General features: G+C 43.3%; 1 protein-coding gene across 5 annotated transcripts in view; it reads right to left on the bottom strand.

Annotated features, from left to right (window-relative positions):
* Positions 1 to 13,167, bottom strand: part of wdr7 (WD repeat domain 7) — a 104,007-nt gene that overhangs the window by 19,056 nt on the left and 71,784 nt on the right. For all 5 annotated transcript variants that reach the window (XM_023961066.1, XM_023961068.1, XM_023961069.1 and 2 more), the window contains 2 exons: positions 7,745 to 7,972; positions 817 to 1,003 (listed from right to left, as the gene is read on the bottom strand). In XM_023961066.1, the coding sequence (XP_023816834.1) occupies positions 817 to 1,003; positions 7,745 to 7,972 (415 nt within the window). The remainder of the gene's footprint in view (positions 1 to 816; positions 1,004 to 7,744; positions 7,973 to 13,167) is intronic.

Consider the following 13,167-nt stretch of genomic DNA (forward strand, 5'->3'; position numbering starts at 1 on the left):
ACCTCCCTTTCTCTAACAGATACTGTTTAAGTGATTTCTTGATTGAACTAGTATGGTGATCAGGTTTGGGTCTGGCTTGGGAAATAGACCTCATCTGTCCCCACTTTGTAATTAGTCAGTGATTTTGTGATAAGGAGCGGGGCAATTACTTCTTTACACAGAGACAGATAGGATTCCTTTTTTCCCCCCCAAGAGCACCTGGTTACAGACAACATGGCGGCAAGACATCATTTGCCTGAACTGAAAGTCCGGAACAATTTCAGTCGAAAAATATTCTGTTTTTTTGGTCCAAAAACATTCATTTAACTTAACGAACATGCTGATTCACGTTGATCACGTTATGGTGAAGAAATGTAGACGCTGGAGCTAAAGCCTCTGGATCAACGGTTTTACAAATCTGAAACACTTTTGTTTATATCCGTTTTTGAAAGGAATAAAATGATTACCCTTTTTGCCCCATTTAGTGTGCCATAGTATGCCCTGCATACTAACCGGTTTAATCACATGAAAAAGCTTTATTAAAAGTGGTACAATTCTGAATGCTCGTAGAATTTCCATTTTCGGCTAATGATGTTCAGCCGCCATTCATGGAATCCCCTGTTTGTCCAATTGTACAGTTGTAGGGTCAGGGGGAGAATTTGAATTCCCCCAAAGACTCAACATCACATCAAAGTGAGAACTTCAGTTGATTTTTGCACATTCAGGGATGGCGTCATTGACCTGTGATGTAACAATGTAATGAAGGCGATCCGGATCCTGGAGAACAATCCAGATCCAGCTCCGGATCCTTCCAGCAAAGCCAGTGTGTGAACTCACTTCCCCAGCTGCTTCTCGGCGTCGGCGCACAGCTCCAGCAGTCCCATGAGCACCGCCGACACGTCCATGTACGGCTCCCAGACGGTGAAGCCCCGGCCAATCAGATCAATGGCAGTGCGGCGGATGGTGCTGTGGGCCGGGAGCTTGGGGCTGGGGGGCTGGAGCAGCAGGAAGGTCAGCGCCTTACCTGCACACATTACAACCACACAACACTGCATTTTTGAAACATGCTAGCACATTAGATCATTTGATAAACACTAAAAATATCATTCTTTTCCACAAGAGCGCCGCAGCATGGCCCACAGAAGATTACAGCTTCTGATGGCTTTTTCTTTGGATTTTTGTGTTGCATCAAACCACCATAGATCTGGGATTTCACAGTCAACCCCCATCTCCAGAACACAGACACACATTAACACTAAAATTTCCATCTGAAGTGGTAGGAAAACTAAATTAGGAGGAAAAGAAACTGCACACAGAAGCCCAGACGCTCACACAGACGATAAAGACAGCAAACGGGATGGAGGTCATCTCATAGCTGACCTGACATTTGAGCCAGTCTCTGCAGGGACGGACTGACCATTAAGACTCCAGAAAATATCCCCCATCTCTCAATAACACTCCTCTTCCCCAAAGACACACTGAACCTCCCCTCCTGTCTGTCGCAGACTCTCAGCTTTTAGCAGATTCTCTGCTAGAACTGAGATGAGGGGAAACAGGCGAAGAACTGCAGATTAAAAATGCAAATGTTTCCATTTGGAACAAATTCTCTGATTTTGATCCTTGTGCTGTGTTGCTGGGTTTTCCCCCCCTTTTTCTATTGTCTGAGTTCCTCAGGTAATCAATACAGCCTGCTGTGTTTTCCTTCCAAATGCAAAAAGCAATAATATAAAGAAGCAAACAATATAAAACTGATCATTTACTTTAGTTATAATCCTGTGGTGACTCTAAAGGTCCTCACTTCTCCAGAGACACACGGCTAATCTCATCACCTGGATCTCCTGGCATTTCATCATCAGCCTCCCTTAAATGGCATCCCTCCCCCCAATACTTACTGGTTTCTGCACACAAACGCACACACACACACACACACACACACACATCCCACCAATGTGGCTCGCAGAGACATAGCTGGAGGCTAACTGTGTTATCATTGTTTAGTATCATTATATGCCAGCACTGACAGAGCGCTAACTGTGTTAGCATCATCGTGCTGCGCCGTTACGGCCGACAGAGCGGACGACGGCATCTCGCCGTTGGCTGCCTCGGCTGCAGGTGCAGAGACATCAGCAGTGCAGATCAGGTGTGTTGTAGCTACAAAGCAGAGACGGTTAGGCTTAGGCGTGAGCTGAAGTCTCTCATGTGCTTCCACCATCATCTACCTCTGCTGTGATGCTACAAACGTCCCCCTCCAGCTCCAAAACATGAATCCTGAACTAAACCTTTGTGAAGTCAAATATCAGTAAAGGGGATTGGACCTCACGGTCATTTTTTCACATCCTCAAAGTCCTGATCTGTGGTTTAATATATCGTCTTAACATTTCAATTAACTAAATCATCTTAACTCTCACCAATTTAAGGTACAGTGCTTGTAGATAGCAGCCTCCCCCCTATTTGGAGGTTTTGGTATGGTCGCCTTTTTAAACTTTAAGTTTCTTAGTCAGCAGTAGTTGGAGTCTTTTTTTAAGCTTGTGATACTTGGTTATTTGACTTTTTATACTTTTCTGTCAAGAGATTCAAGTCTCTTCTCCGTAAGCAGCGAGCAGGAAGTGGAAGAAGCGCCAGAGTCTGATTTGTTTCTCACAGCGGACATCTTTGTTTAAAGGCAGCCCTGCCTCCGAATGACCCGACAACTATTGACAAAGCATCACTTGACTGTAATGAGGGGTTAGTTAGTGCAGTAAACACGTGGCGTCAACACACAATGGGTGATTAGAGCAGAGGGAGAGGAGGAGAGAGGGAAGGATGAAGAGGAGAGGAGGAAGGAGCAGGGTCCGTGAAATAATGACAGATTAGTGAGGTTTCAAATGTAGCGGCCCGAAAACAAACGCTCACTGGCTTTGTGCTCGCCGCGCCCCACCTGCTCTCTTTCTCTGGATCTGCCTGCTTTTCAGCTGAAATTAGAGGTGAAGGTAAATCAATGATGGGGACTTGGTTAGCGGGTGAGAGCTGGATCAGACTGGCTGCAGAGCGGGGGGGGGGTCAAGAAAAAGATTTTGAGACGTTCCACCGAGAGCAGGAAAAACCTAATGAACCATTTTTTATCTAAGGAACATGTTATCCTAAAACCTGCACTGGTGCAACCCCTCAATGTACACCTGCTCTATAATACAGAGTCAATGACAGTCCCTTCAAAATAAAAGTATTTAACCAGACAGAGGAGCAGCGATGGTTTCTGCCATTCTTTTCAGATTCATGAGAAAACTGCATCACGTCGTTTCATCATGACATCATAGCGGGAGGAACCATGACTGGGGGCTAAATCTCCTCTGTAGCTGCAAAAAAAAAAAAAAAAAAAAAAAGCGATCTTCACTAAATTTCACATTCAGCCATCAGTTTAAGTCTACAGCCACATTTCAAAGATTTGTTGAGGCAGCCGTCTGGAATAAAATAAAATAAAAAAAATCCCCTTAGAACCAGCTACAAATTCAAAGTCCTCCTTCCGACTATCGCGTCTAACTCCTCGAGCATCACGTGAAGCTCTGGTGGTTTTGAAGTTGGTGGATTTTTGAACTGCCTCGGCATGGTAAGCTCGCCAAAGTGCGTTCCCCTGTTACTCGCTCAGTTTTTACCAGAACATTCTGAAAATGTAACACGTGAATCATTGGTTCAAGGCGAACGAAACAATAGGACGTACAAAATGAACACATTGGGAATGTGGGCGTGGTTAACACAAGTTCTCTGTTGCCAGGCAGATCCAAAAGTTTAGTTTTGTAGATTCTTTTAAAAACCACACAGACCTGTTCGTCACCCCCAGGTGACCATAACATAAAATGGTTGCTATGGAGATAAAACCAACAGAAAATGTGGCTCATCATGAATTTGTTGATGTGCGGCTCTGACCAGGGTGGCACAGGAAGAGGGGAGAGGGAGTGGCCTCAGCCAGCGAGGGGGGGTAAAAAGAGGGTAGTCAGGGGGTGGCAAGGGCGAGGACAGGTAGTTTCTTTACATTGCTTTAATTATATATAATTGTTCAAATATATATATTTTTAATTACAATTCTCATTTGTCCTAACTAATGTTTATGGTGTGGTTTGTCTAAATATAAGTATTGTTTTTATTTGTTCTTTTATTCTTATTTTTGTATTAATTTATTTTTGATGAAGTATTGTTATTTTTCGTATACTCCTTCTTTACCTGTGCATTCAGTATTTTTTTAATGTAGTGGGTCTGTGGACTCCTTTTCATTGAGTGAACTATGAGTCAGAAATACATTCTAACCATCTATCTACCTTTCTGCCTATGTATGTCTATAAGCCACTTTGTAAAGTTGCTTGAAACAAGAGAGCTGCTCAAATGCCTTCTTAAAACAGAGTTTATTTCAGTGTTTAGGCATTAAGTAGTAAAACCAGTTAAAGGAAAGGTTGAACCTGATCCAACCTTCAAAGATGTCCATAGATGTATTTGCGTTTTCATTGGAAACTCAGATCGTTCAATTTATTGAACTACGGTGGATTTTCCCCACTGTATTGTAATGCCTGGGGGGGCTGGATACAAATCTGAATCAAATCTGAAAATTTCCTGTTTAAAATGTTAGTGGGTTCAACAAGTAAAGCAGCTGTCACTGGTCTGGGGTTAGAATCCCAAAGCAGTGGTAAAAACACGCCTGACATGCAGTTACCCTGTTTGCCCCTTGTAAGTACAAATAAAACTCCATTTCCAATTAGCTCTCATGAATGTTTGAAAATGCCAGCGTTCAGCTCGGACTCGTCTGACATTTACCTGCGAACGGCGGCGTCCGGAGACCCAACTCCCATCAACGCTTCGTCACTTCTACATCCCAACGCCATTTCACCCTCCGTCTGTCATCATCCTTCCATCCCTACAATCAGCCCCCGCCCCCGTCGACACCCCCCTCAAACCAATCTGCGCTCCGCTGTATGTGCTGCACCTGGATCTGACCGAATGGACAGCTCTCATTCATCACACGGTGCTGGACGCCAAGAACAGCAATCAATCTTTCAATTTCATAACGGAGCCAGGCGGCGGTGGGGGGTGGGGGGCGAAGGAGCCGGAAAAACAACTAACGGAATGAGTGCAGACAAAATGAGGAGGCAGGAGGGCAGGAGGGAAAAAAGGAAAGGGGGAGAGACGGAGCATTTCTCCTCATTGAAAACCCTCTGGAGCTCTGAGGCCTCAGCCAACGTTCAAAACAATAAAGGTCGTCATAACTGGATCAGGAAAAGACTGAATTATGGAAACACGCGTCGTCTTCCCAACAGACAGACCATAGGATTTGACATAGAGTGTCCACACGTCATCATCTTTGTGAATGAACTAAAATCGAGACCCATTTCCATCAGCGAAGGATCTCTTTCATCCAGGGGACGTCGTCCTGAAGACGAGTTACAGCAGCTGCACTTCAACAAACAGGATATTTAGAAGGACTGAGACGGGAAGATTAATGTAAGACTTTAACTGTATTTATGCTTTTGACTTTTAGACAATGGTGTTCGTGTTTTCCAAATGTTTACATTTAATGTTATATCTCATGTGTCATATTTTTCCTAATAATCTAAAAACCTGAGTGGCTTTTTAAGTTGGACGTGGTAAGAATTCTAAAGGAAATGCAACAAACTCTGAATCACAAGTAAAAACTTATGATCCATCAATGAAATCTAAAACTTGATATAATAACAGGACATTAGTGCATGAATGATGGTTTCACAATGAAGAAAATGAATGCAAAGTAAAAAAATGAAAGGAAAAATGATCTTTCTGGGTTTCTTTCTTCCGTGGAACATTTCGTTAAACGCTGAGTCCAGTTGCTATGGCTCAACTTGTTGCTACGTCCGTTTTTACGTCTGTTTTCAGGCTTTGGGTACAAAACACGCGGCCGGCCACTGAATGTCAAAAATGAACCCAGCAGGGACGATTCAGGATTTAGTAGTGACGTATGGATGGCGTCCCTTTAACTGATGACAGAACGACCCGTTTGAAAATTGATCATAACTGCGGTTCGTTCCCAGCTGGAATTCTATGACACCAAGTCTTTCATATATTGGAACTGAGCTGAGAAAGAGACAGTCTGGAGCAAGATTCACCTCATTTGCATCGCTTCCACATGTTACACAAACTGTGAGCACATAAACTAGAATTGAGTAGAGACAGTGAAGGTGTTCTTGCAACATAAGCCCGGCATGAATGTAGCTTCACTGTGAGAGAGAATGAGCAGACATCTCCTCGTCTCTTCTGTTTTCACAGAGCATGTTGGCAAGTTTCCTTCTGTAACACCTGAAACTCTGCTTATATGAGGAGCCAGCTGGTGTTTCATGAACTGATCAGGTGTCTGATGATCCACACAGGTGAGGGGACTGCTGTGCACACGTCCAGCTGGGAGGCATCACGCTCCAGAGCCCATCAGTGGGAGCACAGGTTCTGTTTTTGGGCGGACGACCCCCAGAGGCGGCCAATCAGAGCATGCAGGCAGTGGGATGGAAGAACGGCCCTGCTTAGTGCAGGTCTGATGCCCACCGGGGTCCACTGCTGCAGGCGCACCCCGGCAGTGGCCGGACTCTGGGTGTGTGACCAAATCACCACCAAGCTTCTTAAGATGTTGAGCTTGAGGGGGGAAAATCGATTCTTTTACTTTTCTCAGCTCTAATCCAGCACTGAACTTTCTACTCTGTCTGTTGTAAGTTTGATTCAGGCGCAGAAGACGAACCGCTGAACCTTTTCAAGGCTGTGCACAGGCCTGTGAGGCTGATCGCTCTGCAGAGGGCACAAGAGGTCGATCATGAACCAAAAGATACTCATGTCACATGATCGCGTCACTCAAAAGAGTGACGGGCGATCTCCCTCTCTAAAGTAAAAGTGGTATAATGTTGTCATTTTAAAGATTTGACATCAGTTTTTGCCTTTTTCCGTTCAGGAGAGACTTCATGCTGATATTTTTTATATGAACCCAAAGATTCCAAGAAATATACCAATTCTGTTAATATTCAGCTTAACCTTTTTTCTATGCAGTATTTTACTCTATCAAACTTACAAATATTTTCATGCTTTTTTCCTCACTTAAAGTTAATTTAAATCTTAAAACATCTCGAGATTATGAGCAAGAATTACTTACCGGATAATGAAACCTAAAGATTGAATACCGTATTTTCCTGAGTATAAGTCGCACTTGAGTACAAGTCGCTCTGGAGTACAAGTGGGGCAGCAGTGGCTCAGGCGGTTGAGCAAGTTGTCCAATGATCGAAGGGTCGGCGGTTTGATCCCCGCTCCCACCAGCCAAAATGTTGTTGTGTCCTTGGGCAAGACACTTCACCCTCCTTGCCTCCAGTGTGGCTCCACTGGTGTCTGAATGTGCATGAATGATCCCGGTGATGGTCAGAGGGGCCGTAGGCGCGAACTGGCAGCCACGCCTCTGTCAGTCTGCCCCAGGGCAGCTGTGGCTACAACCGTAGCTTACCATCACCAAGTATGAATGAGGAGTGAATGAATAATTGACACAATGTAAGCGCTTTGAGCGTCTGGAAAAGCACAGAAAAATCCAATCCATTATTATTATTATTACAAGTCGCTCTGGAGTAGAAGTTACACTCCTGGCCAAACTATGAAAAGAACCGCGACTTACGCTCCAGAAAATACGGTACTCACAGAAAAAAGGAGCAAAGCGTTCAGACAGTCTGACCTTTCCGTTGTCATAAAACAAATTTAGACAAAGCCACTAACTTAGTCCAAGTAATCCATCCACACGTGTACTTACATGTGTGTCTAGCTAGCGAGTAGTTAGACGACGCTCCGCTGGTGGGCCCAAAGCCTTCAGGCACCAGTCCGCCGGGCCGAGCTCTTCCTGAACCTTTTGGGGGTTCGATCTCAGCACCAAACTCCGCCCCGATCACCCCAAGGAGCACGATGGCAGTGGCCTGCTTGCGACGCTCCTCGTAAGAGTTGGAGATCTTCTTGGCGTTTGGAGGGAGGTTGGACAGACAGCCTGGAGGGAAGATGAAGGGAAGACTGAATCAGTTTGATGGTTGAGATGCAGAAGCATCAGATTTGGGCCCAAAATGCTGCAACAAACATTTAGAAGGAATTTATGCCTACAAAAAAATGACTTTTAGCTTTTTACACGACGGCGTTTCTACATTTGAAAGAACTGTAACAGATTTCATTTGGGTCGAACCTTAACAGTAACATAAAAACTAAAAAACAACAAGTTGGTATTTTTCAATGTTTTAAGTTTAATGTTATTTCTCGAGTCATATTTTTCATAATAACCCAAAAACCTGAGTGGCTATTTGGGTTGGAAGTGGTATCAATTCTAAAGGAAATGCAAAAAACTCTGAATCACAAGTAAAAACTTGTGATCCATCAATGAAATCTAAAACTCGACCTTTATAGATACACATAACAGGACATTAGTGCACAAATGATGGTTTCACAGTGAAGACAATGACTGCAAACAAAAACATAAAATAAAGGAAAAATGATCTCTCTGGGTTAAAATGACTAAATATTGCTGCAGTCCTAAAATAACAGGGTTGTGTTCAATGTTTCCTCGGAGTGAAAGGTGAGGAACCTTTTTTCTACCGCTTCAATTCTTTCAGTCCATTTTATTTTTGAAAGGAGGTTGGAAAAAAAAAGCAGCAGGCATGTGAGTCTCCTGTGAGCTGATAACAACTGAGCAGGCACACTTCCATTGTCCGGGCATTAATCACGACATGCACACACACTCGCACACACAGGCACACGTCCCATTGTGGCGCTGGAGGCCTTTAGTCACAGTGCAAACACATTTAAACACACAGCCGGTTGTGTTCGCAGAGGCCTGGACGGCTTCTGCACACGTGCAAACGTTTGTGTGCGTGTGGGCGTGCCCTTTCTTTGTGTTCACCGAAAATAAACTCTTTTGTAAGCGCGCGTGCGACAGGGTGGACTCAGCGGGAGCCGCTGCAGCCCAGAGTGTGCGCCAGCGCCGAATGTGTAGCTCACAGCGGGACGGGGGGCTCCTTACACACTTTGGATCAAAGGCTCAATAAGGACTACATAAAAACAGCCTGTGTGTGTCTGAGTGTGCGTTTGGGTGTGTGCAACCACACACACCTCCCCGTCACCTTCCCCTCCTTACCATCTCCGTCTCGATTTGTGTGCAGACTGTTATTTGTATGGTACAGGAACACACACACACCCACCCACACACACACACCCACACACACACACACACACACAGGAGGACGGGATGGGTTTGTTGGAGCGCTGTAATCAATGGATCGGCAGCCTCTGCAGGACTTTTTTCCCTTTTTGGACCATTGCTGGGTCTACAAACGGAGTTCATGTCCTCACAGGTTCTATCAGAAAGTTAAAAAGTCAAAAATGAAAAACTTACCAGTCATAAAAGCAGGAATTCTAACTTCTTAATCAATTTTAAACTTTCTTTAAAAATAAATCACTGCATTTTTACATTTACTTCACAGATCTCTTTTATTTTACTTTCATTTTGTTACAATAGAACTAATTTGCTAGTGACGTATACATTTAATATAACGTAGCCTTACTGGAATATTCAGGACTGTACTGGACTATAATGACCTGGAATGTTTGGAAAGACTTGAATGAGAACTGAGAGTTTGGTTTGAGACAAGCTGACGCTGTAACGTCATTGAATTCTGTCTGAGCTCATCGGAGACTTTTAACATCGCTGTGTCTGTCAACAGTATAGATTTCTCGTCATTTTCCTTTTTTACTGTCAGTTTATTGTTTTCTTTATTTTCCTTATGCAACAGCGTGTCACGTTATGCTAACCTTTTCCCCCTTTTGCTGCACAGCTTTCTCCACAGCACCATAGATTCATGCGGGAAGTTTAAACCTGTACAACCTTCAAATATCAAGAAAATATATTTTTCTGTTTAAAACTGCTCTAAAATCATAATCAGTGTTGACTTGTTTTTGAGGAACACACTGAACTTGGTCTTGCTGGTTGTATAACTTCATCTCCGTCTCATTTCTAGGTGAGAACTGCACCCTGAGAGCCTTCACAGCGTAGATGTTATCGTCCCGTTTGGAGCCGGTCGAAGCATCGGAACCACTGCAGCACCTCGGCAAAGTGGTCGGCCATCCGATCCCAAAACAGCTGACTGGGTAAATGTGTCCGAGAAGACCGAAATCACAGATGGATTCCAGTCAGAGGGTTAAATGCAGCTATTTACCTGGGCGCACGCAGCCTGATCTGAGTCTGTCTGCGGCCATGATGGGACTTGGCGTACAGTAAAAGTACACTTAAGTCAGCTAATGTTCAGTTCACCTCATTAAAGCCATGAAACAGACTGACTTCAGCAGGCGGAGCACAGACTAAAGGATCAAGCAGAGGCGGGCCGCGCCGCCGTTTGTCCGACCCCTGAACAGCCCCACTCAGAGTAGATTGCAAACTGCAACAAATATCTGTATATTTAACAATAAAAACAGTAAAAGCATGACAGGAAAACCAAGTAAACTATAAAACTGTTTAAAATTGGGTTTTTTATTCGAGGTTCCTGTTCATCAATTAACTGAAAAAATAGTAATTAGTACATTTTTTTTTATAGAAAAAATACATAATCCTAAACTAAAAAATAAAATACTTTAAAGAGTTGAAATCTGATTGAAAGTTTGATTCCTGCTGTATTAAATGATCCATGCTTCCTGTATTGAGCTTGGAAAAGAGAATGACTCAAAGTACTGCAGTATGAAAAGGTTGTGTAGTATTTGAAAACAGCAAAACTGGTTAGATATTTTACTTTTATAAACAAATAATATTATTAGCCTCAAGACAGCAATTAAGTTATTGTAATTTTCCCAGAAAAAACTTTTAGATCATTATTTTACAAAGACTATTGGTGTGTTTTTTGGCTTTTTTAATGCATTTTTTCTTGCTTATTTTAGGGTGAAACATTGATTTTTTTTCAAGTAGAGATATTTTCTTCTGGAGTGAATATTGACTGTTTACAGGTTTTGACTGTGAAATCAACAACAAAAATACCTTCTTACCGTAAAAATAAAATATGTTTCACTGAAATGTTACGGTGCCGTTCTGGCAACCACAGCTGCCGGCGTTTTACCGTGAAAACTACATCCATGCATTTCTGCTGGTTTACGTGTCCGGGTGCTGCTCGGCGGTAACGACACTACCTGAAGTGAGGAGGAGGAGAATGTTGGAATCACTGCTTCATGAAGCACCCGGTGTGACCAGAATGTTGGTATGAAAGGAGCAGAATTTGATTGAGGTCAACGTTTTTATGGTCATATTTTCCTTTGCCGTGTTCATTTCTGCTCTCCAGCTCCCTCCCCCCATATCTCCATACTGTATCCGGGTGCTCTTTGTAATGAGATTGCTAAAGGCCAGCTGTCATTTGGAAGAAGGCCCAGCGGCCGCCTCTGATAAGTGGATTACAGATGGCATCCATCCCCCGGGCCAGACTGGGCCAGTAGATAACAGAATTAGAGATAGACTCCCAACTAGAATCACTAAAAAGTTCAGATTGTTGAAGAAAATGAAAGTAAAGAAGCAAAAAGTCAGGAGGTTGTATCTGAGGGAACAAACTGCCTGCTTCAGACTGTGAATGTCTCTGCGTCCTGAAAGATCTCCATCAAAAGTTGATCCAACCCAAAGACATCATCTACATTTTTGTTCTGCCCCACAGCTTTGTAATTCCCTGTCCTGCCACACTGTCGGAGGATCGGTGGTCAAGAAAACTTCTCAAGAGTCCCTGAAACACAAAAAGGGGTTTCCTCTCGTTCTCCTGCTGAGACTCTTGTCCAGAACAGGTTACACAAAGCAGTTCATGTTAAATGACAATCTGGGAGGAGGTTAGAGGATCCAGACGCACAGCCCTCAGTCATCACAAGACCTGAATCCAAATACTGCCCCTACCCCTCTGGCTCTCACTATTGCCTCTTTCTGAGCAGGGACTCAGGTTTGGATATCCCTCCACATGCCTGGTGAGAAGAGAAACGCATTTCTTCACATGAACTTTGGTTTTTGCATGACTTTATAAAGTTATAAAGCTGATCTTAGGGCTGTGTCTGAATTCCCACCCTAACCCCTAAAACTATATGGTGCGGCACTACGTGGTGCCCTGGATTTAAAAAGCAATTTAGACACCATGCTCACTTTTTTTTTGTCAAACGGCGAATCTAATGTCTTCTGAAGATAAAAACATTGTTAATGTTTTTTTTTATAAAATACATTACATCAAAATACATTTAAATACAGTTTTTTTGGCAAAAATTGCCCTGACGCAATGCATTGTGGTCTTTATTCGCTGATCTAGGGAGCATCGATCCACACCATTTTTTCTCAGAGACTTCTGGGAAATTTCCATAGAACACTGGATTTGGGAATTGCAGATTCAGACAGAACTACAACACGGAGAACGCACTATAGTGAATTCGGACACGGCGTGTACATTTTTTGAGCCCTGCAGCTACTCTCTCCGGCGACTATTGATGATGTCATCAAGTGGTGCTAATGTCCAAGTCTAAAGACAGGGGGTGTGTCTGAATTCCCACCCTACTCACTACATAGAGCACTCTATAGTGTGTTCGCCATTTTGTAGTTCTGTCTGAATCTACCATTCCAAAATCCAGATCCCTGGAAATTTCCCAGAAGTCTCTGAGAAAAACCAGTGTGGATCGATGCTCACTAGATCAGCGAATATAGACCACAATGCATTGCATCGGGACATTTTTTACTGAGAAAATGTATTTAAATGTATTTTTTGTTAATAAACCATCAACATTTTTATCTTCAGAAGACAGTGGACTCATAAATAATCGTCCCAAAACTTTTATTTTAATTTGATTTTAACTTTGTGAAATCGATGACGTCATGTCCGCCGCAGTAGTGAGCGTGGAGTCTGAACTGCTTCTAGTTAGTGTTTTAAAAGTTAGAGGTTACGGCGGGAATTTGGACACAACCCAGGTTTTTATTCACATCTCTCCACTCGGACGGCTTGGAAAACTCAAACAAAACTCAATATGCAGCCTTTTTCTTTCACATGTCCACCCCTCCATTAGATCCCCAGTAAGCCACATTTCTCCAAAGGTTCTCTCAAACTTTCTGACTGAAATAAATCCGGAAGTGTTAGAGCACGCTTCTGACGGCATGACTACCAGACTAAACTAGTTTTAAAGATGCTGATCAGTCGAGCAGCA

This window comes from Oryzias latipes, chromosome 12, assembly GCF_002234675.1.
Source record: "Oryzias latipes chromosome 12, ASM223467v1".
Lineage (NCBI taxonomy): Eukaryota > Metazoa > Chordata > Actinopteri > Beloniformes > Adrianichthyidae > Oryzias > Oryzias latipes.